The following is a 27,944-nucleotide window of genomic DNA, read 5'->3' as shown; positions in this document are numbered from 1 at the left end:
CGACAGATCTCATAAGATATACAACTGCGAAAAATGTTCTCCTCTTTTTGTTCTTTTTTTTTTCGCTTTTTTTTCAGACAACACAAGCTCCACCAAGCTCCACAAGCTTTATGCTTAACCTTTTTATCCGCTCCTCGGAATTTCTTATTATTTCGAGAAAAAAAACTTCATTGCCGTCTGTAGGCTTTCTGAGTTTTTCTTTTTATACGAACTGAAACTGGAATCAGAAATTAAACTATTAAGCATTTTCAAGCAGTGGTATGAACACTTAATTCTGTTTTCGTATTATCTCACAAACGCTATTTTAATGAGAAACTTTTCAGGACAATATGGCATTAAAGTATTTTCTTAAGAAAAATATAAAGTATTTAGTTACAGAGATACGTAAAAGGAATGTAATTGGGTTGAAAATGTACGAAATGTTTCTTTTTTTTTTCCTTCTAATCTTTTTTCCTCAGAACGTTTTTAATGGGATAAACGTTAGATTTCGAACACAAAACAAAGCTTTTACTTATACTTAATAACTTACTAATTACTTTATCTTAACAAGAAACAATGTACAAGAAAAACAAAAAAGTACTAATTTTATTAAGTACGACTCCGAAGACTCCCCGTGTAGTAAATAGTGACTGACGCACGTTAAATCCGTCGAGTCGCGAAGTCCTCCAGGTTCGCATAACAAATCATACTTCTGGAGGTAGTGATCCAGGAGGTTACTTGTCTTCTGGATTGGTTCAGAATTACAAGCCTACGGAGTTGAACATTAGTAGTCGTAAACCCAAAAATTTGGCCCGCTGTTCAACGACGGATATAAACATAAAATAAAACTTTTTTTTTAAATATTTCTCATTCTGAACGTCTATTGTCATCGCTTAGTATTTTTTTAATTTTTTTCATAACCGTCGTTGAACAGCCGACCCAATTTTGGATCAACGCAGTAACCTTGTAACTTTGAACCCAATCCAGAAGACAAGGAAACTCTTGGATCAAGCACTGGGAGAAATTTGTCTTCGTGGAGGGCTTTTTGATGGAACTCACCCGCATTTGCGTTACAGGAAGAGGAAGACCACGCAAACCACCTACGGTTAGTCTGATGGCCAGGGGACTCTAACCCTTGATCCGTCTACCACTGTGGATATTTTTTGTCAGCACTGTGGTCGGTGTGAGCGCGGTGTGTGGTGCGGAATTCATATCGGTCTGTCATCGCTGGGATTCGAATCCGGTTTAAATAATTGGAAGGCGAACGCTCTATCCCTTGAGACATCACGGCTCATTGCTTCGTATTTAAAGATAGGTCGTCAATTTTACTATTATTTAGTTTATTGTAAAAAATTCTACAGGCTTTAAAAATGCTTTTGTTCGGGGGAGACGCCCTTATTTCATTCAAAACTTCTCATTTTTTAAATTTTTATTTTATACTAGCTGAATAGCCGTTCTTCATACTGGGTAAAAACAAAAACTAGATACTGAACAAGACTACAAACGGATGCCAAAAATTAAAAGATATTTTCCAACACAATAAATAAACGACGTAAAATGATTACAATATTTTTATTTAATAATCTCTGGTGGCTTTCCATTATTAGTTTAAATTAAACACGTTTTTATTAGTTTATCACATCAAAATAAAAATTATATTCAGTATCGAGATGGTCCATAATCCAGGAGGGTCCATAATCTAGAGATTTCTACTTCTTTTATCAATTTCGAAGAGACTATAAAAACCCTTCATTCAACGTATCTATATTAAAACTGTACAGCATCGGTGAGGGTACTATACGTACAAAATATATTAATATAGTACTTTATATTAATATTATTGGTATCTATTAAATCTTGGCAAATTATCAGATAACCTGGATTTCTGTTTAAGTTTATCTGAAGTTTCAAGTTCATCTTATTTGGATATTTGCAAGTGACGTCATTGTAGGTAAATCGCGGTATTTGTCAATTCAGAAGCAAATCATATTCGGCAGGCAAATGTGAAGCCACTTACAGGTCAATTAAATCTGATTTTAATCACACGATGAGGCATAATCATTTCAATTCTTCTCAAATTGCAAGTATCCATTTAATTAGTAAGGAACGTGCAATATTTTCTTTTATAATAATCGAAGCTATAAGCCAGCAGTATGTGTACGTTAGTATGTATCGTATTGGTTAGTATGTATCGTATTGGTAAATGAGATGATAGATAATATAAATTCGACGATGGGATACATTAGAGGATACATTATACAATATTTATTACATCAGGTATTATATTATAATAATGAGACCAAATTAATAGACGCACTGTAGAGTTTTAATAATGACGTGATTTGCACGGGTTTATAGGCAATACTTTTATATTTAAACATACATGTAATGGGTTTCTATTCAGGAGGTTTTTTATATACTTCCCATTTGTATTTATTTTTAACGTATTCCGTTACAAATCTTAACCAATCGCTACACGAAGATAAACAAGTGTAAAACAGTCACGTCATAACAATAAAGCTGAATAGTATCACATGATAATTAAGATTTTACAAGGAATCCTTTAGCGTGTCTAATAATTTGGCAAGGGTATGTAGATGCAGGATGACATAGTCGAAGGCTTCTTCCCACATCAATTGATTTATTTAAAACAATAGCTAATTTGTATCAAAACAATAGCATCCATAAAAAATTCCATTTCTCCAATGTCCCTCCTGAATGATGTAATTGGAATTTTGTAAAAATATTGAGGATCGAGGGCAAAAATTGTCCTTTTCTCTTCAAAATTTACGACTCAGCACAAGTTGCTCTGGTGTAATAATAAATACACGCAGAAATAAAAAACTCTTTATCTTATTATAGGGCAAGCTGAATATGCGTTCTTTGTAGGGGTGAATAAAAAATGAAAATCAGTGCTACGAAATCATTCTAGTTATATACCGATACAATTAGATACCTTCAAGTGATGTAGTGTGAGTATCTCGATGGGTTGTTGAAATGTGGCATTTGGTTACTTTAGCTACTGTTATTTCCATTCTATTTCGAGTAAGCCAAGCCTGTAAAGTTCTCTTAAGTAACACAGCTTATATTATTTCACAAATATTTCAATTTTAACCCTATATATTGACGTAGACACCATGTGAAACATAAAAAAACTTATTCTGGATCGATGTTGTCAGGTACTCAAAGCATAACACGGTTACAATAAAATACATAAACAAATAATAAAGGTAAAAGAACAAATTCGATGCGCTATACGGTTCTGTATTTAATTCGCTAAACGTTAATTAACATTTTAAGTCATGCAGAGAAACTCAGCCCAACTTTAATACCCCATATTACTGATAAAGATTAGCTAGTACTGCCGTGATGTCATAGGTCAAATGCGCGGGTATTGGTTTTCTTCCTCTTGGCGCGCAATTACCCAATTAAAAAAGACATAAAAATTCAAATTATTTATTGATTTATTTTTTTGCCACCTTTTCCGGTGGCTTTGCGTTATTAATTCAACAAAATGTGTTCTTTATAGCTAATTCCGTCAGAATAAAAATTTACTTAGTCAGTATCACTTTGGCACATTGCTGACTCATGATAGTTAAAATTTACCATTATCGAATAATTTTCTCCTGTATTTGTCTCTTTCGAGGAGCAGTAAAACACCTATTTCTACAGTATCTATATTAAAACTGCCCATTTTCGATGCAGTTTAAATAATTATCAAATATAAAAGTATAATACTCTGTGCCTTGCGAAGGCTAGGTACAGAGCATTATACTTTTGTATTTTACTTTTGTACGATGTACCTTTTTTATATGCTACTTATTTCATCTTTCTATTTGTACCTTTTGCCTTGCCATTAGAAATAAAAAAAAATACTCTGTACCTGCATCAGTACTTTCAGTACCTATTACATAATCTCCAAAACTTAAGTTTTGCGCGAAGTACATTTATCAATGGTCGATAATCGATAAGGACTTTTAGTATATCTACCACTAAAAATTTAAATCCAATTCACAAGTATACAAGGCATGTTAACTCGATTCCATGGTGGGGGTGGGGTAGCTTTTCATAGATAAAGGAAGACATTGTCGATGTCTACTCTCCCCACATTGGTGATCCGGACGTGATGTGAACTCGCTTACCTTGGCAGAAAAGCCCACTACGATTTGAACAAGCCTACTTTGATGGATGGTTCACATGGAAAAGTTGACTTGCTACTTGTGACTGCGACATTATCCACCTTCTCACGCTGTTGCTACTCAGTTTCGATCACACACAACATACAACGTATTCACTCGAATGACAACACAGGAGCGACCACGACCGTGAACTTAATACAGCTTTCACGATCAGTACTCAAAAAGTACGGTGATCGTAATACAGCTCTCCCGGCTTCTCATAAAACAGTCTTGAATCAACTGGAGGTATCCGTTCATCGAATTAGCTATCGCAGATATAATTCTGGTGGGGAGAACTGTTGTGTGTCTACCATTACAAAAATACAATTCCAATTCCCTAGAATATACGACATGCTAACTCGATTGTATGGTGGGGTACTTTTTCAGAGATGAAGGTTGACGGGGTCGATATCCACTGTCCCCACAGGTATAATGAAATCGATGAAATCGACGAGGTCTTAAGAAAATGACCTTTTCCTAATTTGACCATTAATGTACTGTTCAAATTCTTAGTGATGTCAAAAAGCTCTTTTTACTCTAATTCATTAAAATATTAATCCACTATCTTTACCACTATTAGAACTATTGTCTGAAACTATGGAATATCCGGTGTAGAATTCATTATTTATTTCAAATTTACACCAATTAGCATAATATCAGTTGAACGTATTATAAAAATGAATTAAAAGTAATAATGTGTTTCAATATTAAGTATAGTGAATTTAACGGCTCCCCTAAAAGAATAAATACTTCCCCCCCCCCACAAACTTTAGCTAATTTTGCTTTTTAGTACAATTTTGTTTTTAATTTTATTTGATACACAGTACCAAAGTTAATTAAGTTAAAAAGCATTAGCATTAAAATTATTATTATGATTTTTTTAAAGTTTCCTAAAGGAATTTGATTAACTTTACTTTTCAGTATATAGTTTCGTTACATACATGCATTAGCAATTTGACCATTAATCTACTGTTCAAATTCTGAGTGATGTCAAAAATCACTTTGAAACTGGTTCATTAAAATATTAATACACTATCTTTACCACTAGAAAACTGTTGTCTGAAACTGTAGAAAATCCGGTGTGGTATTCATTATTTATTTCAAAATTGCACCAATTAGCATAATATCAGTCGAACGTATTATAAAAATGCTTCATGCATGATGAGATACAATCAAAAATTGTATTTAATATATCCGCCCCTTTGGTAAGCGAAAATATTAAATTATGGTTGCTGTGAACTCATCAAAATTGTTTGAACAATATAAATGATATTTTAAATAATTATTACTTAGTAAAAATACTATATATTATATATATATATATATATATGTTGTTAAAATACCTCATGTGAAACTTGCTCCAAGTTCAAAAAATATTTACAGAAAAAAAGCTCAAGAGAAATTTAATAACTAAACTTTATTCCAATTTTTTTTTTCTGTTCCTTTAGAATGAATTGTAAGAAAAAAAAACTAAAAATGAACATGATTTCTTCATAAATTAATTTTTCATTAAAAACATTTAAGCACCAATAGCATAGGTATTTGAGTAACAAATGAAGTTGATGATTATACGGCATATTTAATTATGAAATTAACGTAAGTTTATGGAAAATTCTCGGGTTCTTTCTGTATCATTATAGTTTCTAGGATTATTCGAATAGGTTTTCAAAAAAAAAAAAAAACTATATTCGCATTTTTCTTAAAGTGACATTGAGAAATTCTAGATACCGTACATGAAATAAGTATTTTGTGAAACGAAATAATTGTTCAAGAAATACAACTAGCCATACCATTCATTTACATTTCTGTACTTACATTCTACATTTCTTAGATTTCTCTTAAAATGTATTCTTCTGATCAGAAGAATACGGAGATCTAAATACGCATAAGAATTGTGGAGGCATTATTTTTAAAATGTCATTGGCAAATGCTTTAAATAAATGGGTATTTGTTTGAAAGACATAAATGTTTTTGTGAAATATCTAGCGTACCATTTACATTAGCTTCTGCATTATTGTGAACCGTAAAAAAGTTTTATGAGGAGAATTAAATAAGTATAAAATTAAGTTATATAAGTTATTTTTAAAATATTATAGAATGCTCAAAAGTTTGAAAATAGGAAACTGTATACACCATACGTATAGTCCCTGTCCAAATTAGACGCACTCTAAGATTCTATGTGAAATCTTAATTATCAGGTGATACTCTATACAGCTTTATTGTTTTTACGCGACTGTTTGCACTTGTTTACGGTAGTGTATCAATGGGTTAAATGAGACGATATATTGTATAAATATGGAATATTTATTATATCAAGTATTATATTAGTATATTATAATAATGAGACAAAATTATTAGAAGCCGGTAGTTTTTTAATAATGACATGTTTTGCGCGGGCTTATAGGCAATACTTTTATATTTAAACATGCATACAATGGGTTCAAGAAATTCTTTATATACTTCCTATTTGTATTTATATTTAACTTGCAAACCAATTCATACACGAACGTAAACAAGTGCAAACGTGTCTCGTAAAAATAATAAAGCTGTATAGAGTATCACCTGATAATTAAGATTTTACGAAGAATCTTATAGTGCGTCTAATAATTATGCCAGGGACTGCATATAGGCATTTTGTGGAACGAAAATAGTGATAATGTGATATAACAATAAATTTCTAGATTATTCTGATTTTTAAAATCTGAATCTTACCGTTTGAAGCCTTCTTTCTGTACGAATGGCATGAAGGACCACGGCGTTGCCAAATATTGTTAACAAACAAAGTAAAGAAAGAATTATTGCTGTTGGCACGCCGATAATTGGGTTCTCAGTTAACAAACCCTCCGATATATCTTCGATCTCTTCACTTCCATTCACGAACTGATATGTATCGGATATAAATTCCATGTTTTCCATATGAATGTTTCTCTATATCAAACACTAATTAAATGTCACAGCAGAAGTATAACCTTGGAGAAAATGAGGACGACATGGAAAGTTTTGTATCCAATTTGTCTTATAAAACATTATGGGGATAATATCTACCGAGCGAGAAATACCGTTTAATATTTCAAAGCTTCATTTAATATATAATTCGAATTCATTTTGCTTAGTTTAATAATTGTTTGAATACATTTTTTGAATATAATTCATAAGCATTCATTTTATTTTAATCATCCACTTTAAATTAAAAATACATAATATATATGTTTTAAATGGAAATAAAAAAATAACCGGTTTAAAAATTAATAAAATCCTCAGAATGAAGTGAGTAAATTTTTTTTTCAATCCATTTACTCATACGAAAACTTTTATAGCATCCGAAAAAAAAGTTGGTTTATTTTTTCCCTCGACATTTCTTTTTTAAAAAAAGTAATATATCGGCGAATATGAACGTCACAGATAATAAAATGGAATTTTCTTTTTAGATGTATATTATTCCATGGGATAAATCTCCCATAGATTCAGAGAGGGAGCACAGAATATCCGGAATATTCCTTTGAGTATCGAAGAGGTCTTTGATGCGTGGAATGGTGGAAACGAATGAAAACTATTTCTGGAGCTCACCACCCCCACTTATTCAAGCAGAGGGAGCCACTGACTCCCTTGTAACCTCCCACCGCAACAAGCTCTCCAGGAAGTTTGTTGTAAATTTCCGTTTTTCCGCTTCTATGTTTCGGAAACGGTTCGTCTTTTCTTATTCTATTTCTGCACAACTGTAAGGGAGAGAAGAAAAAAAGAATTTCCGCCTATAACGCTGAAGTTATCATAAAAAGAGTAAAATCTCATCTCTTATTCGCGGCTAAAAGATATTTTCAAGGATTATTCGTTTACAAAAAGATGTTATAATTGGCTGAAATATTTATGGGATTGATTTCATGTAATCGTTTTTTTTTCTTCCCAAGTTTGTAGAAATTGAGGGTTCTTATGATTTATATTGTAATAAGGAAGATCGCTAGACTAATTTTTACAAAATCATTATTGAAAAGTATTTATTAATTTAACGCTAAACATACTTTATCATCTATACCTATTTCTACTATACCGACCGGACTTTATGTCTCTTGACTGAATATATGAAATGTGGGTGTTAGGAAGGAAAAAAACTAAGAAAAACTTTATTATAATGAAACAAAATTGTATATTGCCCATTTTTATGTATTACAAACACAAAGAATAAGAATTCGCTCAACGCACTTTTTTTGCATTTACAGGGTGTTTCCATAGTACATTTTCCGCAAACATATTTATTTTAATTATTATTATTTCTATCGATAATTCTCATAGTTATTCTTATAATTAGAAGAATGTATGAGAATTCTAATTCTTATAACTATTCTTATAATTAATATTATTTCATCTAAGAACTTGCGCTGTCTTTATTGTTTTGACATTTTTCTGTGTAAAAACTGACAATTAGTTAGAAATGAAGTAAAGCTATCCAAATAAAGTATAAACTACATGCCAAAACATTAAGTTTTTGACACTTTTTCTGACACAAAAATGCCAATCTAAAATTTCAGGTCCTTTCTTGAAATTTGAATTTGCAGTTATTCTGATAGAACTCACTACGCAAGTTTTTGCAGATATGTGCAACTTATCGAATGCAATACGTTGAGCACGCATAACATCGTAATTTCTGATCCGTTAACCTTATAAAGCAATAAATTGTCCTCCCGGTTGTGGTAGAAATAGTTACACGACAAGTATTATTCTAAACGAACAAAATATATTAAAAATAGTAATAGAATATTAACTGAATATAGTTGTTAGAACAAGTCATGAAGTCAAATGTGTTGCAAAAACGATAAGATGATAAGCGCATTTTCAATGCAAAAGTTCTTAAATGGTTTTTTGACCGTTTATGGTATGTTTAACGTCAATGAAAAATATGACTGTCATCAACGTCACTTTTGAATTGGAAAAGTTTTGCTACGGGAACTTCTCCTTTTCATATTGCAGAATGACAGTATGAAACTTAACACGTTTTTAGAAAAATGTCTAAAGTGCAACCTTAAATAATTATATTTTTACCACGAACACATGTTTTTTAGTTATTTTATGAAAAATTTGAATTTTTATTTTCAGCTGTGTGATATAGTTTAGTAGAAACTACTAGCATTAGAAAAATGATTCCTTTTTTGCAGCCATCTACTTTTGGGTTTGAAGATGTTGACAGCGTTTATTTTTGTTTAAAGTTCCACAAAACTTTAAAGTAATTAAATAGTTTATTTACAAGGTTTTTTTTTCTTCAGATTTTTTGGATGCAACGGAAAAACGAATTGAGATAAAATAAAATACAAAATTAAAACTGCAGCTACAAATTCTTATAACAGCAGATAACAAAAATCGAATTGGTATAAAAGTAATCAAATTTTAAAGTTTTAAATTTATTAACATATTCTCTGAAGATTAACAAAAAAAACGTGCTTTTAGTCTCATCATTTTAGATTAGGTAGTGATCCTATTCCTGGAGTTGTAAAATTAAATCGAGCATTGGGCAAAAATGTTCTTTTAGTTCAGAATAAATATCCCATTCTTTCTGGAATGAAGAGTGAGTCAAACGTGCTTTTAAGACCGTACGACTCAAAAACGCAACGATCACTTTTCCAGAAGTAGTCTAAATTCAAACCCATGTCCTTGATTCGAAAACAACTCCAGAGTTTAATAGGCCATGGGGATGACCAGACACTCTAATGGCTAGACAGATTTTAAGTTGGAAACCAGTTAACCTTTCCTCCCTTTCTTTAAGCGTAACGCATAAATGCAGCTTGTTAACACTCAGAAAACTCCAGTCCAATGAGTTCAATCTCGAATATTCCGAACGTGCAACGAGTACTTTGTAAATTTCTACTGTTTTACCCCGCTGATAGCATAACATTTTAAACCATTCCAGATTTAAAATCTTCGTAATCTATTTCTATCATTTCTATCGGATATATATATATATATATATATATATATATATATATATATATATATATATATATATATATATATATATATATATATATATATATATATATATATATATATATATATATATATATATATATACTAGCTGTACCCTGCGTGCGTTGCAAAGCTTTCAGTTTGAATTTAAATTTTGTATTTAAGTGTGTAAATGAGATTTGTGATTATGATTTGAATAGAGAATTTTATTTAATGGTGAAAAACCCAGTGATAGTCTCAACAGTTAATTCTCTAGGATATCGTTAGTGCATTTTCAAACAGACATGTATGGTGATGCACACCGACCATGAAACATATTTTGGATGATGATCTGAAATAATTCTGGATCAATGGCGTCATGAATATTTCTGCTGATATGAGCTGACCAATTTGTCCTGCTGTGAGTTTTTCAATAAGCCAAATCATGTGGCAATTCTCTTTTTCTGCCGTTCAATAGAATGCATCAAACACCGTGTCTCTCTAAAAACATGACTTTTCGCAATAAAACCAAGTTTAGAGCTTAATATTTGTTTTAACTCACGTGTGATAATGCATCATGAAGATCCGATGATGTTTGCCTAAGTTACTAAAGCTCTTTAATTTTAGCTCAAGCAGGATTGCATGTGAATGTAATAAATAACTCTAGCTGTCCATATGCGCACCGATACTTGTAGCAGCACCGAATGAAGTCATTTGGAAACACGAATGTACTGACCTATATTCGCCAAGAAAAGTTTCTATTGATTTGCTTGACCCGATAACAACGTTGATAATGGCTCGGCTGGCGACGTTAAATCTGGTAGTTACACTTTGCCTCCAGAACAGCAAATTCCAGCTGTTTCATTCTTAAATTTGAGAGCACTACAAAACATACATAATTGATTCATTTTTCCGATGATGACGCTTGGGTGAAAGACTATAGTTGGTTGTCGGATCATAGTGAAATGCACTGAGATTCAAATCAGAGTATTGGCGGCGTCTGAATAGCGAAGTGCGTTCTTGATTGATTTTTATTCTTGCATCCCGTTGCTCTGATGTTTCCGACGAACGGGCTTGATAAGTGCGTAGTTGATTTGTTAAGTCTTCTTTCCTGTTTCTCAGACGTTTCTAAGGAACGGGCTAAAGCAATTACTCGATTAGTTACAACTCGATTAGTTTCAAGTCTTTCTTCCCGTTGCTCCGATTTTTCTGAAACACGGTTAGTTCTCTTCTTGCGTGCTTGAGATGTTGATCGACTAAGAGCGATTCGTTTAGGCGGCATATTTTTGCAAATATTCTTTTTCAAACAAAAAGAAATGTAGAAGTTGACAGTGGTCGCAAATTTGCTAATTCGAAAATTCACGTATTTATTTTAAATAATAAAAAAGCAATAAAAATGAAATAAATTAAATAAGAAATATAATAATGATAAAATTTAAAACAAAAATCTATTTTTGGTAAAAATATACTTGTGGGTGCCCCTTGACGAAATTGGTAACTTATGTTTATCACCATTCCTGTTTGCGCGGAACACCGCGGTAACAGGAATGGCTGCCAAAACATAATGATATTTTAATAATACATTGGAAAATTTCAGCAAGACATCGGCCAAAACTTTATAAAATTGCAATGAACCCAATGTAAGCAAAATTAATAAACCCAATAAAATGCATTTTGAATCGAAATAAAAATTAATGGAGTAGGCACAGAAAGAAAAGGAAAAAAAACATCTCACTTATTCATTAAGCTTGAATTTCCTCAGTTTTAGGTGCACAGAATTCTCTAATAGCAGTTAGATACTGTCTAAATTTATCATGAATAGAATCTGTGTTCCTCCATCGCCACATAAATTCGGCGAAATACGAATTGAAAATGGCGTCTGTGGTATCGGAATGGCGGTGACATTTTTTTCTAAAGTCCTTTTTTTATGACTGCCCACATACCTTCGATCCTATTGATCAGAAGCAAAAGTAACCTAACCAGCCGGTATCCAACATAGAACTAACGGACTTCTGAAATTACATATACCGTTGAACATTTAAAAATAACGCTGAAATTTGAACGAATCAGAATCACGATTGGGATTCAACATCGGCCAGTTTGGAGATCAACCGCTATCACAACTTGGTGAGAATCAAGGGGCACCCTCAAATATAGTCTACTCCTATTTTTTAAATGAAATAATTAAAATGAATGTGAATTCGCAAACTTTGTAATAATAAACAATCTAATAGTTTTCAAATGACAACTGTCAGCAATGAAAAATTGCATACTAAATTGAGCTAAAATTGCATACTAAATATAAATAATTATTAAAAGCGTGCAAGATGAATAAAATTTGCTTTTGCCTTGATTTTTATTAAACAGTTTTCACAATACTAAATCCGTGATACGACCAATAATTACGAAACTTATTCTCGTTGATTTTACGTGCTTGTGCTCACCTGAAATAAAGAACCGAATTATGATTAAATATTAAAGTATATGTAATTTACTTTTCTAAAAGAATAGAGCTATAGGATAGAAAATATCACTGTTGTTATCTTCAAGATATTTGAAAACTGATTCGTGTACAGCAAAATTTAAAACAATGGCTAACTTTTAACCAATCAGAAAATTCCATTTCGATTTTCGCTGATACCGCTGGAACGGTTTGTGGCAGAATGTTCTATTGTGAATCTAAACCATTCTCGGATCCTTCTGAAGGTACACAGAAAATTTCATTTAAATCAGTCCAGCCGTTTAGGAGGAGTTCAGTGACATACACACGAACAGACGAAATATATATATAAAGATATATATAGTCCATAGCAAAATTATTATACACCCTATAAGATTCTATGTAAAATCTTAATTATCAGGTGATACTATACAGCTATATTGTTTTTGAGTGACTGAAACAGATTTGCACTTGTATATGTTCGTGTATCAATGGGTTAAATTAGAGGATGTATTATATAAATTCGATAATTGTATAAATTAGACGATATATTATATAAATATAGAATATTTATTATATCAGGTATTACATTATCATATTATAATAAAGAGTCCAAATTATTAGACGCACAATAATGATATGTATGATAATAATAATGATATATGATGACGCAATTAATAATGACATGTTTTGCACGAGTTTATAGGCAATACTTTTATATTTAAACACACATGTAATGGGGTTTTTATTCAGGAGATTTTTTATATACTTCCTATTTGTATTTATTTTTAGCGTATTGCATTACAGTGTTAACCAATTGATGCACGAACGTAAACTAGTGCAAACCGGTTTTTGTCGCGTAAAAACACTAAAGCTCTATGGTATCACCTGATAATTAAGATTTTAGATAGACTCTGAGAGTGCGTCGAATAGTTTGGACAGGGACTGTATATAAAACTAATCTGAAAGGAAAAAGTGTGTCTAAATGGCAACTGGTGTTTGCGTTCGAATTGCAGTAAATACCTTCAAAGATAACACAAAACGCTTTATGTACTCGTTCCATTTTGCAAACTATTGTTCCGTAACATGTTTTTAAGCTATTTGGTCACTCGTAGTCCACTTCTCTGATCACAAGTCATGGATTGGTATTCACACTGTTCTTTTTCTTTGTATGATTTTATTTGTTTTGGTGACATTTTATCGCCAAATGAAAGGGAATGTGTTGCAGCCAGTTAGAAAGGGAAACAGAAACTACTTGTAGTTGTTGTACTACTAGTAATATTTTTTTCTTCGTCTCAAAACGAATAAGTGGTGGCGTATGAAAGAGTTTTATTACCTTTTATCGAACCGCTGGTGCAGGAAAAGAAAAGTTATCATGTTAGTTGGTTCTTTACACTTTGTAGATATTACAGCTTCATCTGTTAGATGATGTGTGTCAAAAAAAAATAAAAAGATGGAAATAAGTATTAATAGGAAGATTAAAACAAATGTGAAACTGTTTATTGAAAAGAAAAAAAGCCTTGCTCGCTCGGCTATGTGCTTCCTTGTTACTTAACACTCAGCTTTGTTTGTTCTCAACAATACTTGAACTTCTTCAGCATTCATATTTATATTGAAATCACCGTCAAGACAGTCATTATACGTTAATAATAAAAATAATATAAAAGTACTTTAAATTATTATGATGTAAATACATTAAAAATGCCTGCTAGTGAACAATAAAAAGAAAAACAGCAGCGGTTGCCATAGCAACGCATGCCATCCAATCCAAACTAAGGCCCATTTAGCCAATGGATATAAGCCGGGAGGTTTACCCCCCTGAATTCTATGCTATGCTCTCCCTGGTTACTTTCAGCTTTGTTTTTTTCCCTTTAAAAATAGGTATTTTTCAGAAAAGTGAAGAAGAAAAATCATATTGCTTATAAAAACAAAATTATTATCATTTCACCTAAGAATAATTTTGCCATTTGAAACAAAATGAAGTATTTCTTGGATTTGAGTTAAAATAGTTAATTATAGTAGGAAAAAAAAATCAATTTATGAATACAAAATGTGTGACATCCTTAGAAGTTATAAATGAGAAGTAGTTTTATGTGTTAACAATCAGCAATCTATCGATAATTTCATATTTTAAAAATGCTCCAATTGAAAAGGGTTCTTATCCTTCTGGAGTCTTTTATCTCACTATATATAAATTTCTAATGATGGCGTCTCAGTTTTCCATTGTTGTCGGAGCATTTTCATCACATGGAAAATCACTTGGGAGGATCCAGTTTTACCATAACAATTTTCATATTAGTTTGGTTGTCATCAGTATAAAATTGATATTGGTTATATAGTTATCGTTTTCCTATAAATACTCTTGTTTCCCGAATTTAAAAGGTTAAAATTACCTGTACTGTTATTATTACGTCTTTGATTTTGTTTGTTTGAGTTCTAGAGGATTGTACATTTTAAAATAAAGTTATTTAACTCGGTGTCAGATCTTATTAATCATTTTGCAATTATTACTTTTTAATGCAAATTACAATTTTGCATTTTTTGTATGTCGAAGGATTTTATTTTATTTTATAACCGTCGTTGAACAGCCGACCCAATTTTATGGGTTTACGACTACTAATGTTCAACTCCGTAGTCTTGTCATTTTGAACCCAATTCAGAAGACAAGGGAACTACTGGATCGAGTATTGGGACAAATTTGCCTTTGTGGAGGACTTTTTTGATGAAGCTAACCCGCATTTGCGTTACATGGAGAGGAAGACCACGAGAACGAGTTAGTCTGACGGCAAGGGGACTTTAACCCATGATATGTCTACCACTGAGGATATCAGCACTGTGGTTGGTGCAAGCCGGATGCGGAATTCGTATCGACTGGGATTCGAGCCCGATTCGCCTGAATGGAAGACAAGCACTCTATCCCTTGAGCCATCGCAGTTCTATGTCGAAGGTTTCAATCGAACCCAATTTCCCTATTTTTAAAACCTAAAAAAACGAGAGTTGATTACAAATCCGAAAAAAAAAATGCATTCTTGACAAGCAGCACTCACAAAATCTTAAGAAGACGCCATACCGAGGAAGAAAATTTTCGTCACAAATTATCTTTCTCCTTCATTACTAATTTAAAATTAAGAAGAAGGAAAAAAGCAAGTTCCGACAAACATCATAAAGTTTCAATTGCTTTGAAAAACTTCTTCAAAATATTGAAATGTAAACAAATTATTGGAAGAGAACGTTGCGTAATCCTAAGTCGTCATCTCGTAGTTTATTTTCATTTGTATATTATGAATTTTTTCTTTACAGTATTTGAAACCTCATAGCTTATTCTAAGTTTGTCTTAACTCACTTTTTCTACACTTCAAATTAGTAACGAAGGAGAATTTGAGAGGAAAATTTTCTCCCTCGGTATGGCGTCCTCTTAACACGCTTAATCTTTGTAAAACGTAACATCATGCTCCAATACATTTAATATTCTTATAAATCTGTTCCATATTTGTATCAGTTCGAAAATGCAATATTTATTCTTTTAAGCAACTGATTTGGGCAAAAAATGGTCCACTTATTCATTTCATCATATATAATTTAAAAGGATCATTGGAGACGAATTTCGCACCCAGTTTCCTAAAACGTACTACTTGAATTACTTTGCAAAAATAATTTATTTTCAATGCTTACTACCCACATAGATTGTTAAAAATTCCGAGGCACCAAAAATCGGTATTTCTTTGCTGGCTTCATAAAATGGAGCTCAATTTTACCATATTTTAGTAGGGAAGAGTGGGGTCAATTGTAACATTTTTTACTTAACTATTTTTAACTAACAAAAAATATCAATATATTATTAGTATTAATTGACAGACGAGTAAAGTAGACTATCCTCTACTAGAAAAAATAAAATAAATACCTTAGTTTAAATGTTATTATATTAGTTATCAACAATTTTTGACAGTCGTGCACTTGTTACAATTGCCCCCACTTACGGAATCAATTGTAACAGTTCATAAATTCAACTAAAACATGGTTAATTATACATATTATCTTAGTTATATATTTTTTTATTGATCAAAATAGTAGTGATATTTTAGGAGTAAAAATAATAATGAGCAGAGACCTAAAGGGTTAAACTTTTAACTTTAAGGGGTTAAAAATTTTAATTTATGCTGTCAAAGGTGACAAATAAAATAATACACATGCAGCATAATATAAATGATGTAGGAAACTATTGGTGGTTCTTAAAGAGTTAAGTAATGGTTTGTAAACATAAGATTATTTATTTTCAGCTGTTACAATCGTCCCCAAGACGCCATTTCAGCTTCATTTGTTAAAAACAATGCTAGTTAATTAACAAAACTAATCTTGTTTTTTGAAATGTTAATTAAGGTGTCCACTTGGATATTCGGTTAATAATTTTTATTTGTTTGAACAAAATTACTTTGTTACAATGTAATATTCTAATACTTATATAAGTACTTACCTAGCGTGAAAATATCTTTTGTGATACCTAGCGTGAAAATATTTTTTTGTACATAAAAATGGTTGCCAGCATGGGTGTACATGTAGATTTATTAAATACACCTTGTGCGCCACCTAGGAACCAAATCTAGAACCCGACACTCGAAATTTTTGCTCCGTTACTCTCTCCCCTATTCTCTCTAGCTCCAAATATCAGTTGGAGGTTGCACCAAAAGTAGGCATTTTGAAGAAACAAAACACCGATTTTTATTCTTTTGTTATATATAAAAGCAGAGGAAAGTTTCACCATTATTAGGTATTTTTAAAGCGCTCAAATACCATCCAAGGTTGCTATTTACCGTAGCAAAATTATTTTCTGGAAGTAGGTTATTTTATGACATACCTGTAACCAATTTATACAACCAACCAAATTTAAAAGCATAAAATAAATTAACTCTAACGAATGCAAATAAAACATTTACCTACCTAAATGAGTTGATACTTGAAACAACATGAATGAGTCATCCCGAAACACAGAGACCGAGTTGAAAATAAAACATGGCGTCGTCAGCAAATACCGTTCAGTTTACAGTCATCGTCAAAGTTTTTTATGTCTTTTTACCACATGTCTTTTATGTCTTTTGGTACAGTCAGTTGCACCATGGAAGTATTTTTCGATCATATTTCACAATTTATGGTGTAACCGAACTAAAATGATCTTCTATTTAACTAAACTTTGGAAAAATGAGAAACTGTGACCAATCTGACATCCTTCCATTGGAAGGCGTCCTTCCTATATAATGGAGAAAAAAAAAATTCATTGCAATTACTTTCAAGCAACCCAATCATTAGAAATTTCTGTAAAACATCTTAAAGAGAAAAATAATTTCACGAAAATAGAAATGAAAGTGACACCATGAACTATTTTTATTGCAAGATATAACTATTTGATTCTGAAGGAGAGTAATCAGAAGAATCCTGGGATTCATATTCCTTCCATTTTGAGGAAAACACAGGAGACTCATTCCTCGCTCCAAGTTCCGGAGTGCTTATCAGGAAAAAACCGGGATCCGTAAAGAAAACTTTGTGTAAGAGAAACTGGCATCTACTAGAATGATGAGAATTTTTTGTCTCAGTTTTTAACTGACGAAGACTCTAAGGCAAAGAGCGAAAAAAAACATAAAAACTTTTGAAGTGAAAAATTGAATCGAGTAATCTTTGTAATTTCTCAGTTTTGGGGTTTTATCAACGCCGATTGATAAATAATGTAAAATAAATCACTGGATTTGAAAACCGCGTAGTTTATGATAGAAATCAATGTAGCAACAAAAACTATAAATCAACAGAAAATAAATATCAGTTAAAAGAATATATATATATATATTTGCAAGAAGATAGGTTTCTCTTATTTGTTTTTAAAGTATATTTTCGTTTTTTTTTCTTTTTTTCTTCTTCTAATAGTAAACTAGTTTTAGCAACACTATAGTTGTAAAATATTAGGGATAATCCCGGGTAGCTCAGAGTCGAAGGAGATAGTTGTAACAGTTGTCTAGAAAGGATCTAATTTTACCAACATGATTGCTGAGTTGTATGCCACCATAGATCATTCTTGAAAAGTAATAGCTGTATTATTTTTCTTATAAATTCCTTTTTGTTCAATGAAAATTCAAACTAACCGGTTTTACTATAATAGTGGGGTAAAAAAGGGCACACATGTTAACTCTGTGGGAAATTCGGAAATGCTAAAATTTCAGCGAATAAGTAGCAGACATTTCTGTTTTATACGATATTATATATTTCGATATTTATTTTGTAACTGTCGTTGAGCTGACGACCCAATTTTGGGCTTACGACTACTAATGTTCAACTCCGTAGCCTTGTCATTTCGAACCCAATCCAGAAGACAAGGGAACTCCCGGATCGAGTATTGAGAGGAATTTACCTTCGAGGAAGACTTTTTGACGGAACTTACTCTCGTTTGCGGTACATGCAGGGAGAGACTTTGAGAACCTCTCATGGTTAGCCTGAAAGCAAGAGGACTCTAAACCATGATCCGTCTACCACTTAGGATATTTAACGTCAGCACTGTGGTCGGTGCGAGCCGGATGCGGAATTCGTACCGACCAACCATCGCTGTGATTCGAACCCTGTTCAACTGATTGGGAGGCGAAAGCTCTATCCCCTGAGGAAACCACGGGTCACAGTGTACTTCTCGGGCTAAATATTTATTATTTGATAAGGTATGCATAGCTGGAGTAAAAATAATTTTTATAACTGTAATGACTAATAAATAAAGATAGCTTAAAAACAAGAGAACATTAGAGAGTTGAAACTTCTCTACACAAACAGCATGAATTAGTCATCAACAACACGCCAATATGATAAGTCATACTTCCTTATTAATGAAGTGTAATCAGAGTTTCTTTTCTAGTAAGCGAAACTAATTTCGCCAAGGTACCCGATTTTATACCACCACCCGGTTTCACCATGTTTTTTTTGAAAAACATAATGGCAAATTTTCTGAATAAATCATCTTAGATATAAATTAAAATTTATTATCAGAACAGAAATGTTTAGAGCACTCATTTGAATCGTGTTTAGTTTTTGCTATTTGCGCATTTTCATTGGTGGATTGCAAAGAAACAGCACTTTCCGGAGTCGCGTATTTCAGGCGCAATATCCAAAATACGAAATTTTGTTCAAACAGATTGTTACAAATTAAACTATCTTTTGAATAACTTACATGTCTACTAATATTTATTTTTATCAACTTGTGATTATTGGATCATTTCGTGATTTTTTGATTGGATCATCTTGTGTGAAACAAGTTTTTTCATCATTTTAATATGCTCTGTCATGGATACAGCATCTGTTAAAAGCGATGAACTAGATCATTTATATTTCTGGAATTTGAAAACGATAATAAATTACAACACGATGGGTGATCTAGTTGCGCCTTCGTTATTGTTGTATTATTTTTTAAGTGATCTAGTTACGCCACCGATGTTTTTCAACTTTAATTTGTTCTTGAGTATGATGTATCTTATTTGGTCGAACTGTTATGTTTAAGACTTTGAAAAATTTGTTAAGTTTTTAACGTTAGTATTATTAGTTTTTTCAAACAGAGTTTTGTTTTAATTATGTTCCAGTTCATGCTTTAATATTTCAGTTGCATTTTTAATCAGTTCTAGTTCGTGTTTTAAAAGCATCGTTGCAAAATGTTAGCGGACGATAGTTTGAGAAAAATGAAATACCCAACTAAAGCTAACTAAGCGCATTGTTTAAATACTGATGCAAAAACGCCTGATACAAAAATAAAACCAAAAGGCAAACATAAAGTATCGAAATTCGAAGAAATTTTATATTTAACCTCCGCAAGTAATTTTCAACATAAATATGCTTATATTTATTCATGGAAAAGACATTTAAATTTCAAGACGTTTCATTTATTAAACTCTTGAAGTTTAAATGCCAAAACGTTTTGTTTTCAGATATTAATAATAATTATTTATTTTTACAATTTTTAACACATAAATTTTTAATTTTCTAACTGTAAATTAATTGCCTTTCAATTTGCCCTCCAGTTTCAGAAGTTCATTGATCACTATAATTGCATTTTTCAAGTGGAGTCTAAGAACATAACTTTCAATAAAAAATTCAGAAATAATTTTATAAGGCACAAAATACCATTAAATCTGCAGCTATAGTTTTAAGTAAAATTTGAGGCTATTAAAATATATTTTCCTCTTCTTGCTAAATAAATTATTATAAAGTTATAACTTAACAACACTTCTTAAAATAGATAGCTCAAACTTTCAAATAAGAAAAAAAATGCATGTGCAAGGTTATCTCATATTAATCCTCATAAAATTCGCTATTAAAAATAAGACAAAAAATACTAACCAAGTATCTCTCTTTTTTTGGTCGTATTTGTTCTTAACAAATATTCACACATAAAACTTTTAATATTCTGAAATCGCTGAATCCGATTTAAATTTTTTCCCTCTGTTAGCTGCATTAACATTTAGTTGCTTAAAAAAAAGCTTCTAATCGTTAATGGTATTATTTTAAGTGATAAGAACATTTAACTTTCATTTTTAATGAGTTTTTTCATGCTCTCTGAATATTTAATCCGAATTGAGTCATTAAAAGCAAACGATAGCTATTAAAGAAACAAAATCTTGTTTAAATAAGATTTATTTGATTTAGAAAAAAAAATTATATGATTTTTTATAACTGATAGAAGATATTCAAATATGAAAAAAGCAATTCGGCTAGCTTTTATTCGTTTATGAATCAAAAAGTTTCTTCTGTTCTTGATTTAATAAATTATGTATTTACAGTCCCTGGAAAATTATTTTGCACACTCTAAGATTCGATGTAAAATCTTGATTATCAGGTTATACTCTATACAGCTTTAGTGCTTTTATGGAACTGAAACCATTTTACCACGTTCGTGTATCAATTGGTTAACACACGTTAAAAATACAATACAATACGTTGAAAATAAATATAGATAGAAATTACATAAAAAAATTTCCTGAATGAAAACCCATTACATGTATGTTTAACTATAAAAGTATAGCCTATAAACTCGTGCAAAACATGTCATTATAAAAACACTACTTAATAATTTGGTCCAACTATTATAATATACTAATATACTACCTGATATAATAAATATTCCATATTTATATAATATATCGTCTAATTTGTCCAATCGTCGAATTTATATTATATATCGTCTCATTTAACCCATTGATACACTAACGTAAACAAGTGCAAACAGTCTGTGTAAAAACAATAAAGCTGTATAGAGTATCACCTGATAATTAAGATTTTACATAAAATCTTAGAGTGCGTCTAATAATTTGGCCAGGGACTGTAAGATGATAAGATGCAGTGTATAACAATTATTTGTTAGGTAAAATGTTTAATGGTTTTCAAAGTACAATATATATTGTTTGTATATTGTTTGCTTATGAAGATAAAAAAATTTTCTGACATCGTTTTCATTAATTTTAGAATTTGTCCTCGTACATTATTAGGGGAAGGTTGCTACCATTAAATCGGTTCTTCCTTTGGAACAACTCCATTAGTTTTATAATTTTGCGTACCAGAAGGCAGACACTACCCCAGACCTTGCAGCAAATCCTTGTGTCGGAATTTTATTTTTAGTGTCATGAAAATATTTGTACTAAAAACATTTTTTCAATAAAGCAAAGATATTGCAGTTTCAAACCTTTATTCCTAAAGGGATTGAATATTGTTTTTTAAGGCTTTTTAAAAAAGTATTGTCAAAATGGTCATTTAGGGCCATAATGACGTTTTAGCTGACGTCACGATAGCGATAGGATCCAATTGGGTATACTATAGCCTACGTCACAGATCGTGTTATTCCTACTAAATTTAACTAGTAAACAGCATTTTCTGCGAACCTGATTTCTTGCAATAAGTAAAAGCATCAAACGAAGTGTCTTGTTTATAAGTCGCTACTCGCCAGGTTGGAATTGTATTAGTCTAGTTCCTTTGGAAATAATTTATATTGTTGTTTTACCGAAGTTTATGAATTTAGTAAGCATACTTCAAAATCAGTTCATTAATTAAACTAAAAGGTAAATGTTATTCCTAGTAAGTGGAAGTAGTTGTGCTTTTTTCATATTATACCCAATTGCATTGTCCATTAAAATTTCATGACAAAGTGGATTTTAGTTGAGCACACAAGACTTTGCGAAAAGACACCTTATAATGACCTACATTTAAGATTATTTTCACCTTGAGACTAGCTCTATGAAAGGATATTTTCACACTTGTAAACTCTAAGTCAACCTCGATTTAAGGTTTTTATATAGAAGGTTGTTTTCCAAGGTTTTGGATGAGGGCAATGTGCGTATAATAAAACAGATGGTCGCAGATCTCGTTTCAAGATTAGAAGGTTTACAGGTAAACAGCATAAGAAACCTTTTTAGGCATACATTAAAAGTTTTTGATGAGTGATAATAAACCTTATTTCTCTATCTGGGTAAATTTTAACTTTTTAGTACAATTTAGAAATTTAAATATAGCCACATTGACCATGTGTTAAATAAAGTTGAAACCAATTCCCCGGCGTTCGCCTTTCAATGAGGCGAACCGGATTCGAATCCCAGTCGATACGAATTCCGCATCCGTTTCGCACCGACCACAGTGCTGACGTAAAATATCCTCAGTGGTAGACGGATCATGGGTTAGAGTCATCTTGCCATCAGGCTAACCGTGGGAGGTTCTCGAAGTCTTCCTTTCCATGTAACTCGAATGCGGGTTAGGTTCATCGAAAAGTGCTCCACGAAGGTTATTTTCTTCCAATGCTCGATCAAGGAGTTCCCTTGTCTTCTGGATTGGGTTCAACATGACAGGGATACGGAGTTGAACATTAGTAGTCGTAAATCCATAAAACTGGGTCGGCTGTTCAACGACGGTTATAAAATAAAATCATGTGCAACAATTTTTTCAATTTCTTTGAAAAATTCCCGATATTTGGCAAAATACGCTGCATTAACCTATATTATATTAATAAGTGATTACTGAATTTTTTGTCAGTAAAGAATTATCAGTCAAAAAATGTTTTACAATAAATCAGAATTTTATATCTTAAACGTGCAAAAATGAAACAAAACTACAGATAAATGCCTGGATTTTTTTCGTATTGAAGTATTTCTAAACTAATGTGAACCAACTCTTTTATTTGAGTTAACATTGAATCATCTTATTTTAAAATGTAAATGTTTTTTTTTTCCTTTTGTAAAACACCAGTACACGTGTCGAAACTTTTCTTCGAAAACTTTATTCTCATCTGATAGACCAGTTCATGATCTGATGATCATGATCATCAGTTTCGATCGATTTTCTAAGATCTTCGGATGAATTTCAAAATTCTTGTGTGACGAAAAAAGTTTGAGTTCTCATTTTTGTGACATTCTAAACTCAGAGACAAATATACGCATATACAATCTGTTCTTTATTTTTGAACTAATTTTCGCGATTTTTTATTTTCTGTATACACTGTATTAAATTCCCGATCAAATCAAGGTATAAAGTACTGGCACTTTGGGTGCGTCATCCGTAAAACTAATTTTGCCGAAAGATCTAGAGCCCCTGAATTAGACAGGCCGACTCATCATCTATTTTTGCTCCAAAGAGCTAACATAAGCACAATACTAACATAACGTTAACTTGCGAACTTTTTTGCTCCAATATTGCTTGATAGGTCAGCTCTGATAGTATAGGAGCCTTAGAAAGATCCATGTTTACCGTAAAATAATACACCATAATTTTTACAGTAATATTTATTTTATTGAAGTGATTCAGTGATTTTACTGTAAATACTGTAAAAATATCGGTATTTCGGAATTTTCGTCCCGTAACATTAATGCAATGTAAATAAAGTGTCAATCATTCATTTTGAAAAATCTGTTTCTATTTTCCCCTTTGGTTACCAAATAAATAAAATAGCTAAAATTTGTAAGCTTATTTAATTTATTTGGTACATAATAGTGTTATGTAATATGTATTAATAAAAACTAAGCTAAACTCAGTGACGCGACAGCCCATAGAGGGCCAAGGCCTACTGTGCAAATCTCAGTTTTCTTGACCTTGGGCTTTGGGGTGCAGGAACAGAAGTTCCGGTCAGGTGCTCAGCCGAACGCGGAACCCCCTGTGGTTAGTTCCCAAGCATGCTTGGTACTCATTTATCGACACACTGAAGGGATGAAAGGCTGAGTCAACCTTGCCCTGCCCCAGGATCGAATCAGGGACCTGTGGCACGACAGCGCGAATGTGTATTAATAGCACGTAATAAATTATTTTCATGATGTATCGGATAAAATGAAACCCGGTTAATAAGAAATAATTATGATAGTCTCTCCAATTTCACGCTAACGAGATTTGACTGTTGTCTGGAAAATGGATTCAACGTGACACATAATTAAGTATTTTATCAACATTTAAGTTTGAGTAATGAATTCCGGTTATTGAAAAAATCACTATTTTTTTTTATTTCTTTACTTTAGACCCTTTAAAATGCATTTTTAGATGTTTTAGATCGTTTTTTAGATCGCTTGACATGCATTTTTCACCCATTTGCAAAATGGGTCTTGATTTGGATTTGATGGCGTCCACACACTTTTCAACTGTGTTCAAGAGTAATAGTAAACAGTGCGGATGCCGTGTTTTCTTTTTATTGTTCACTAGCAGGCATTTTTATTGTATTTACATCATAATAACTTAAAGTATTTTTTATATTCTTTTTTATTATTAACGTATAATGACTGGCTTGATGGTGATTTCAATACTGAAGAAGGAAAAGTATTTTGTGAAACACGTACATAGACAAGGATATGAAACATCAATAGAGACAGTGATTTGCAACCCATGATTTGAAATGTATGACGGAGTCCAATCCAGAAAGAAAAAAGCATTTGACCAAGAGGTAACCAGTGATAGTAATAAGGCGATCACAACTTTTATTTTATAGTTGCTTCATACCACGCCCCTATTCAAGATGTTTTGATGGTTAGGACAACATTAAATGTGGCAATTTAAAAATTATAATATTTTCGCTCTTTTTTATTGCGACTTTTTTATTTTACTACTTCTTTTACTACTGCACTATTGCTTTTACATTATGTATTAGGGAATACAACTAAATTTGGAAGAAAATGGAAATATTTCAAGGAAAACATTTGAAAAACTTATATATAAATATATCTTAGATCACTGAAGACAAGAATAAATTTGAAACACAAAACCTTGGAGGTAAAAAAATATATTTATTTTTACGAATTAACATAACAAATAACATAGAGGAATTTATATTTCAATGCACTACACTACTTGAATTTTGCGCGTATATTTTGGAGATTAAAAAAACGAACATTGCGGGGTTCAAAGTACAATAAAACACAACAAAATAAATTTGATTTTCAAATGAAGATTGCCGGGATAGCCTGGTTGGTAGAGCACTGGGCCCATGTCCAACAGTTCGAGTGTTCGATCCCTTGCAGTCAATGGTGACTGATACACGTTAAATCTATCGAGTCGCAAAGTCCTTTATGTTCCCATAACAAATCAATACCTCTGAGAGTACTGATCCAGGAGTTTCCTTGTCTTCTGGATTGGGTTCAAAATTACAATGCTACGGAGTTGAATATGAGTAATCGTAGACCCATAAAATTGAGCCGGCTGTTCAACGACGGATGTAACATCAAATGAAGAGTTTTTTTGTCTAAAACAGCTTCTACGCCCTTTTTTTTGTAAAAAAAGTCAATTTCAATTCGAGTTTGCTGACTAAAACCTGTACAAAACCCCAATACTAGAAACTCCTCCTTAAAAACACACACCCAATACCCGGTCTCTGTTGAAAAACACGCAAAGTATGACTTCCTTCAAAGTTTCTTAAACCTCAAAAGCAAGAAAAACTTACTGACAATATTCCTTACGAAATACTTTTCATTCCTGCATCGTTTCCAAATATTATCGACCTATTATGAGCTAAGGAAAGAGAATTATCTTTACGAATTAACATAAAGAATAACATAGAGAAATTTACATTCCAATGAACTACACTACTCGAATTTAGTGCGTACATTTTGGCGATTAAAAAAAAGGAGGATTGCGAAAATGGACGTGAAAAGAGTGATTGTGTGTGTGGGAGGTGAGAGACAATTATCACACTTTATGAAATTGTTCAGAGTTAGGAAGTTGTTCCCTTTGTGTTGGGTCTCTTCTTAATCCCTCGATATTACTCCCATCACAGTTTCAGTTGCAGTTAATGGAACAGATGCCGTGGAGCAAAACGGGACAAGATAATAAGGTTTGGTCTTATCAGCCAAATTGGAAAAATTCTGCCAAGATGAGAGTTTGACTTTGATGAATGGTCCCCAAAGAATTTTGGATGATGCGGTCTGATTGGATGTCATTATCACCTTAGTTTCTCCGAAAAAAGAAACATTAGAACATTCTTAAATGATTAAGTGGTCACTCACATAAACATGATAAACATGTGGGGGAAAAATCAGCTTTAGTTACAGATAGAAATTTTTTTTCAATGCGGTTCACTCATGTAAGATTACATTTAACCAATAAAAAATGAAAATACTTATTTAATATTTAAAACATTTTATGTAAACGTTAAAAAAAATATATAGGACATTTTCTCATACCATGTAATTTGGAGAGGTATTTTTCCAAAAAGAAAAAAGGGGAAATTACCTTTTGTTTGCATTAACACAAAGAGCAATTATTTAGCAAACTCTTGAAACTAAATATATTATTTAAAATTAACTTCGTATTTTGAGCAAGATTTAAGGAAACAGTACATTTATTCCGCACATATTTTACAAAATTGCAGCGAAATTGAATTAATAATGTTACTTTTTCTAATACATGTGATGCAGTTTTCATAAAAATATCTTCTAAAGAAAACATTAGTAAAATAAAAATAAAAGAACAAAGCATATTAAATATTTTGATTTTCTTATAAGAAATATTTTTGGAAAACAAAAAGTTCTAAAATGAAAAATCCTGAAAATATATAGTTGTTTTTTGAAAACTGAAGAAATGCTTATTCTTTCTAATACTTTATTCCTATTCTAAAATATTCTATTTACATTCGAAACATTGATAATGATAAACTAATATTTTACAATTTCTGTCATTCATCGTGTTCTTCGTTGTAATTCCTCTGCCCTCAATACAGACAGGAGAATGACAAAAATCTGAATTACTTTAAATAACACAATGGCATTACGGAGCAGCTGCATAATTTTTTTGAATATAAATTAAAAACTGTATTTAAAAGATTACTTAGTGATTACTTAAGTTTTATCTGAAAAAATCAATAATTACATGAAAGAAATGATTCGAAACCAGTTGACATGTAATTAAAACATTTACCAAAATATTTGACGAATTCTTAACTAAATCATGTT

At 31.6% G+C, this 27,944-nt stretch overlaps 1 protein-coding gene across 6 annotated transcripts in view; it reads right to left on the bottom strand.

Moving 5' to 3' along the window:
- The window catches only part of LOC107453173 (histamine H1 receptor), a 434,537-nt gene that overhangs the window by 124,035 nt on the left and 282,558 nt on the right, over window positions 1–27,944 (bottom strand). The window contains exon 4 of one of the 6 annotated variants that reach the window (XM_087153196.1): window positions 17,464–17,770. The exons of 4 other annotated variants lie outside the window; for them this stretch is intronic. Coding sequence is in view for 1 of the 2 variants with exons in the window: in XM_071184614.2 (XP_071040715.1) it covers window positions 6,870–7,073 (204 nt within the window). In the remaining variant the exon portion in view is untranslated. Of the gene's footprint in view, window positions 1–6,869; window positions 7,963–17,463; window positions 17,771–27,944 lie in introns of those variants that run through there. One more of the 6 variants, XM_071184614.2, reaches the window with a different exon arrangement.

This window comes from Parasteatoda tepidariorum, chromosome 10, assembly GCF_982258835.1.
Source record: "Parasteatoda tepidariorum strain Cologne lab strain chromosome 10, Ptep-v5.0, whole genome shotgun sequence".
Classification (NCBI taxonomy): domain Eukaryota; kingdom Metazoa; phylum Arthropoda; class Arachnida; order Araneae; family Theridiidae; genus Parasteatoda; species Parasteatoda tepidariorum.
This window is presented reverse-complemented; position numbering and strand designations above follow the sequence as displayed.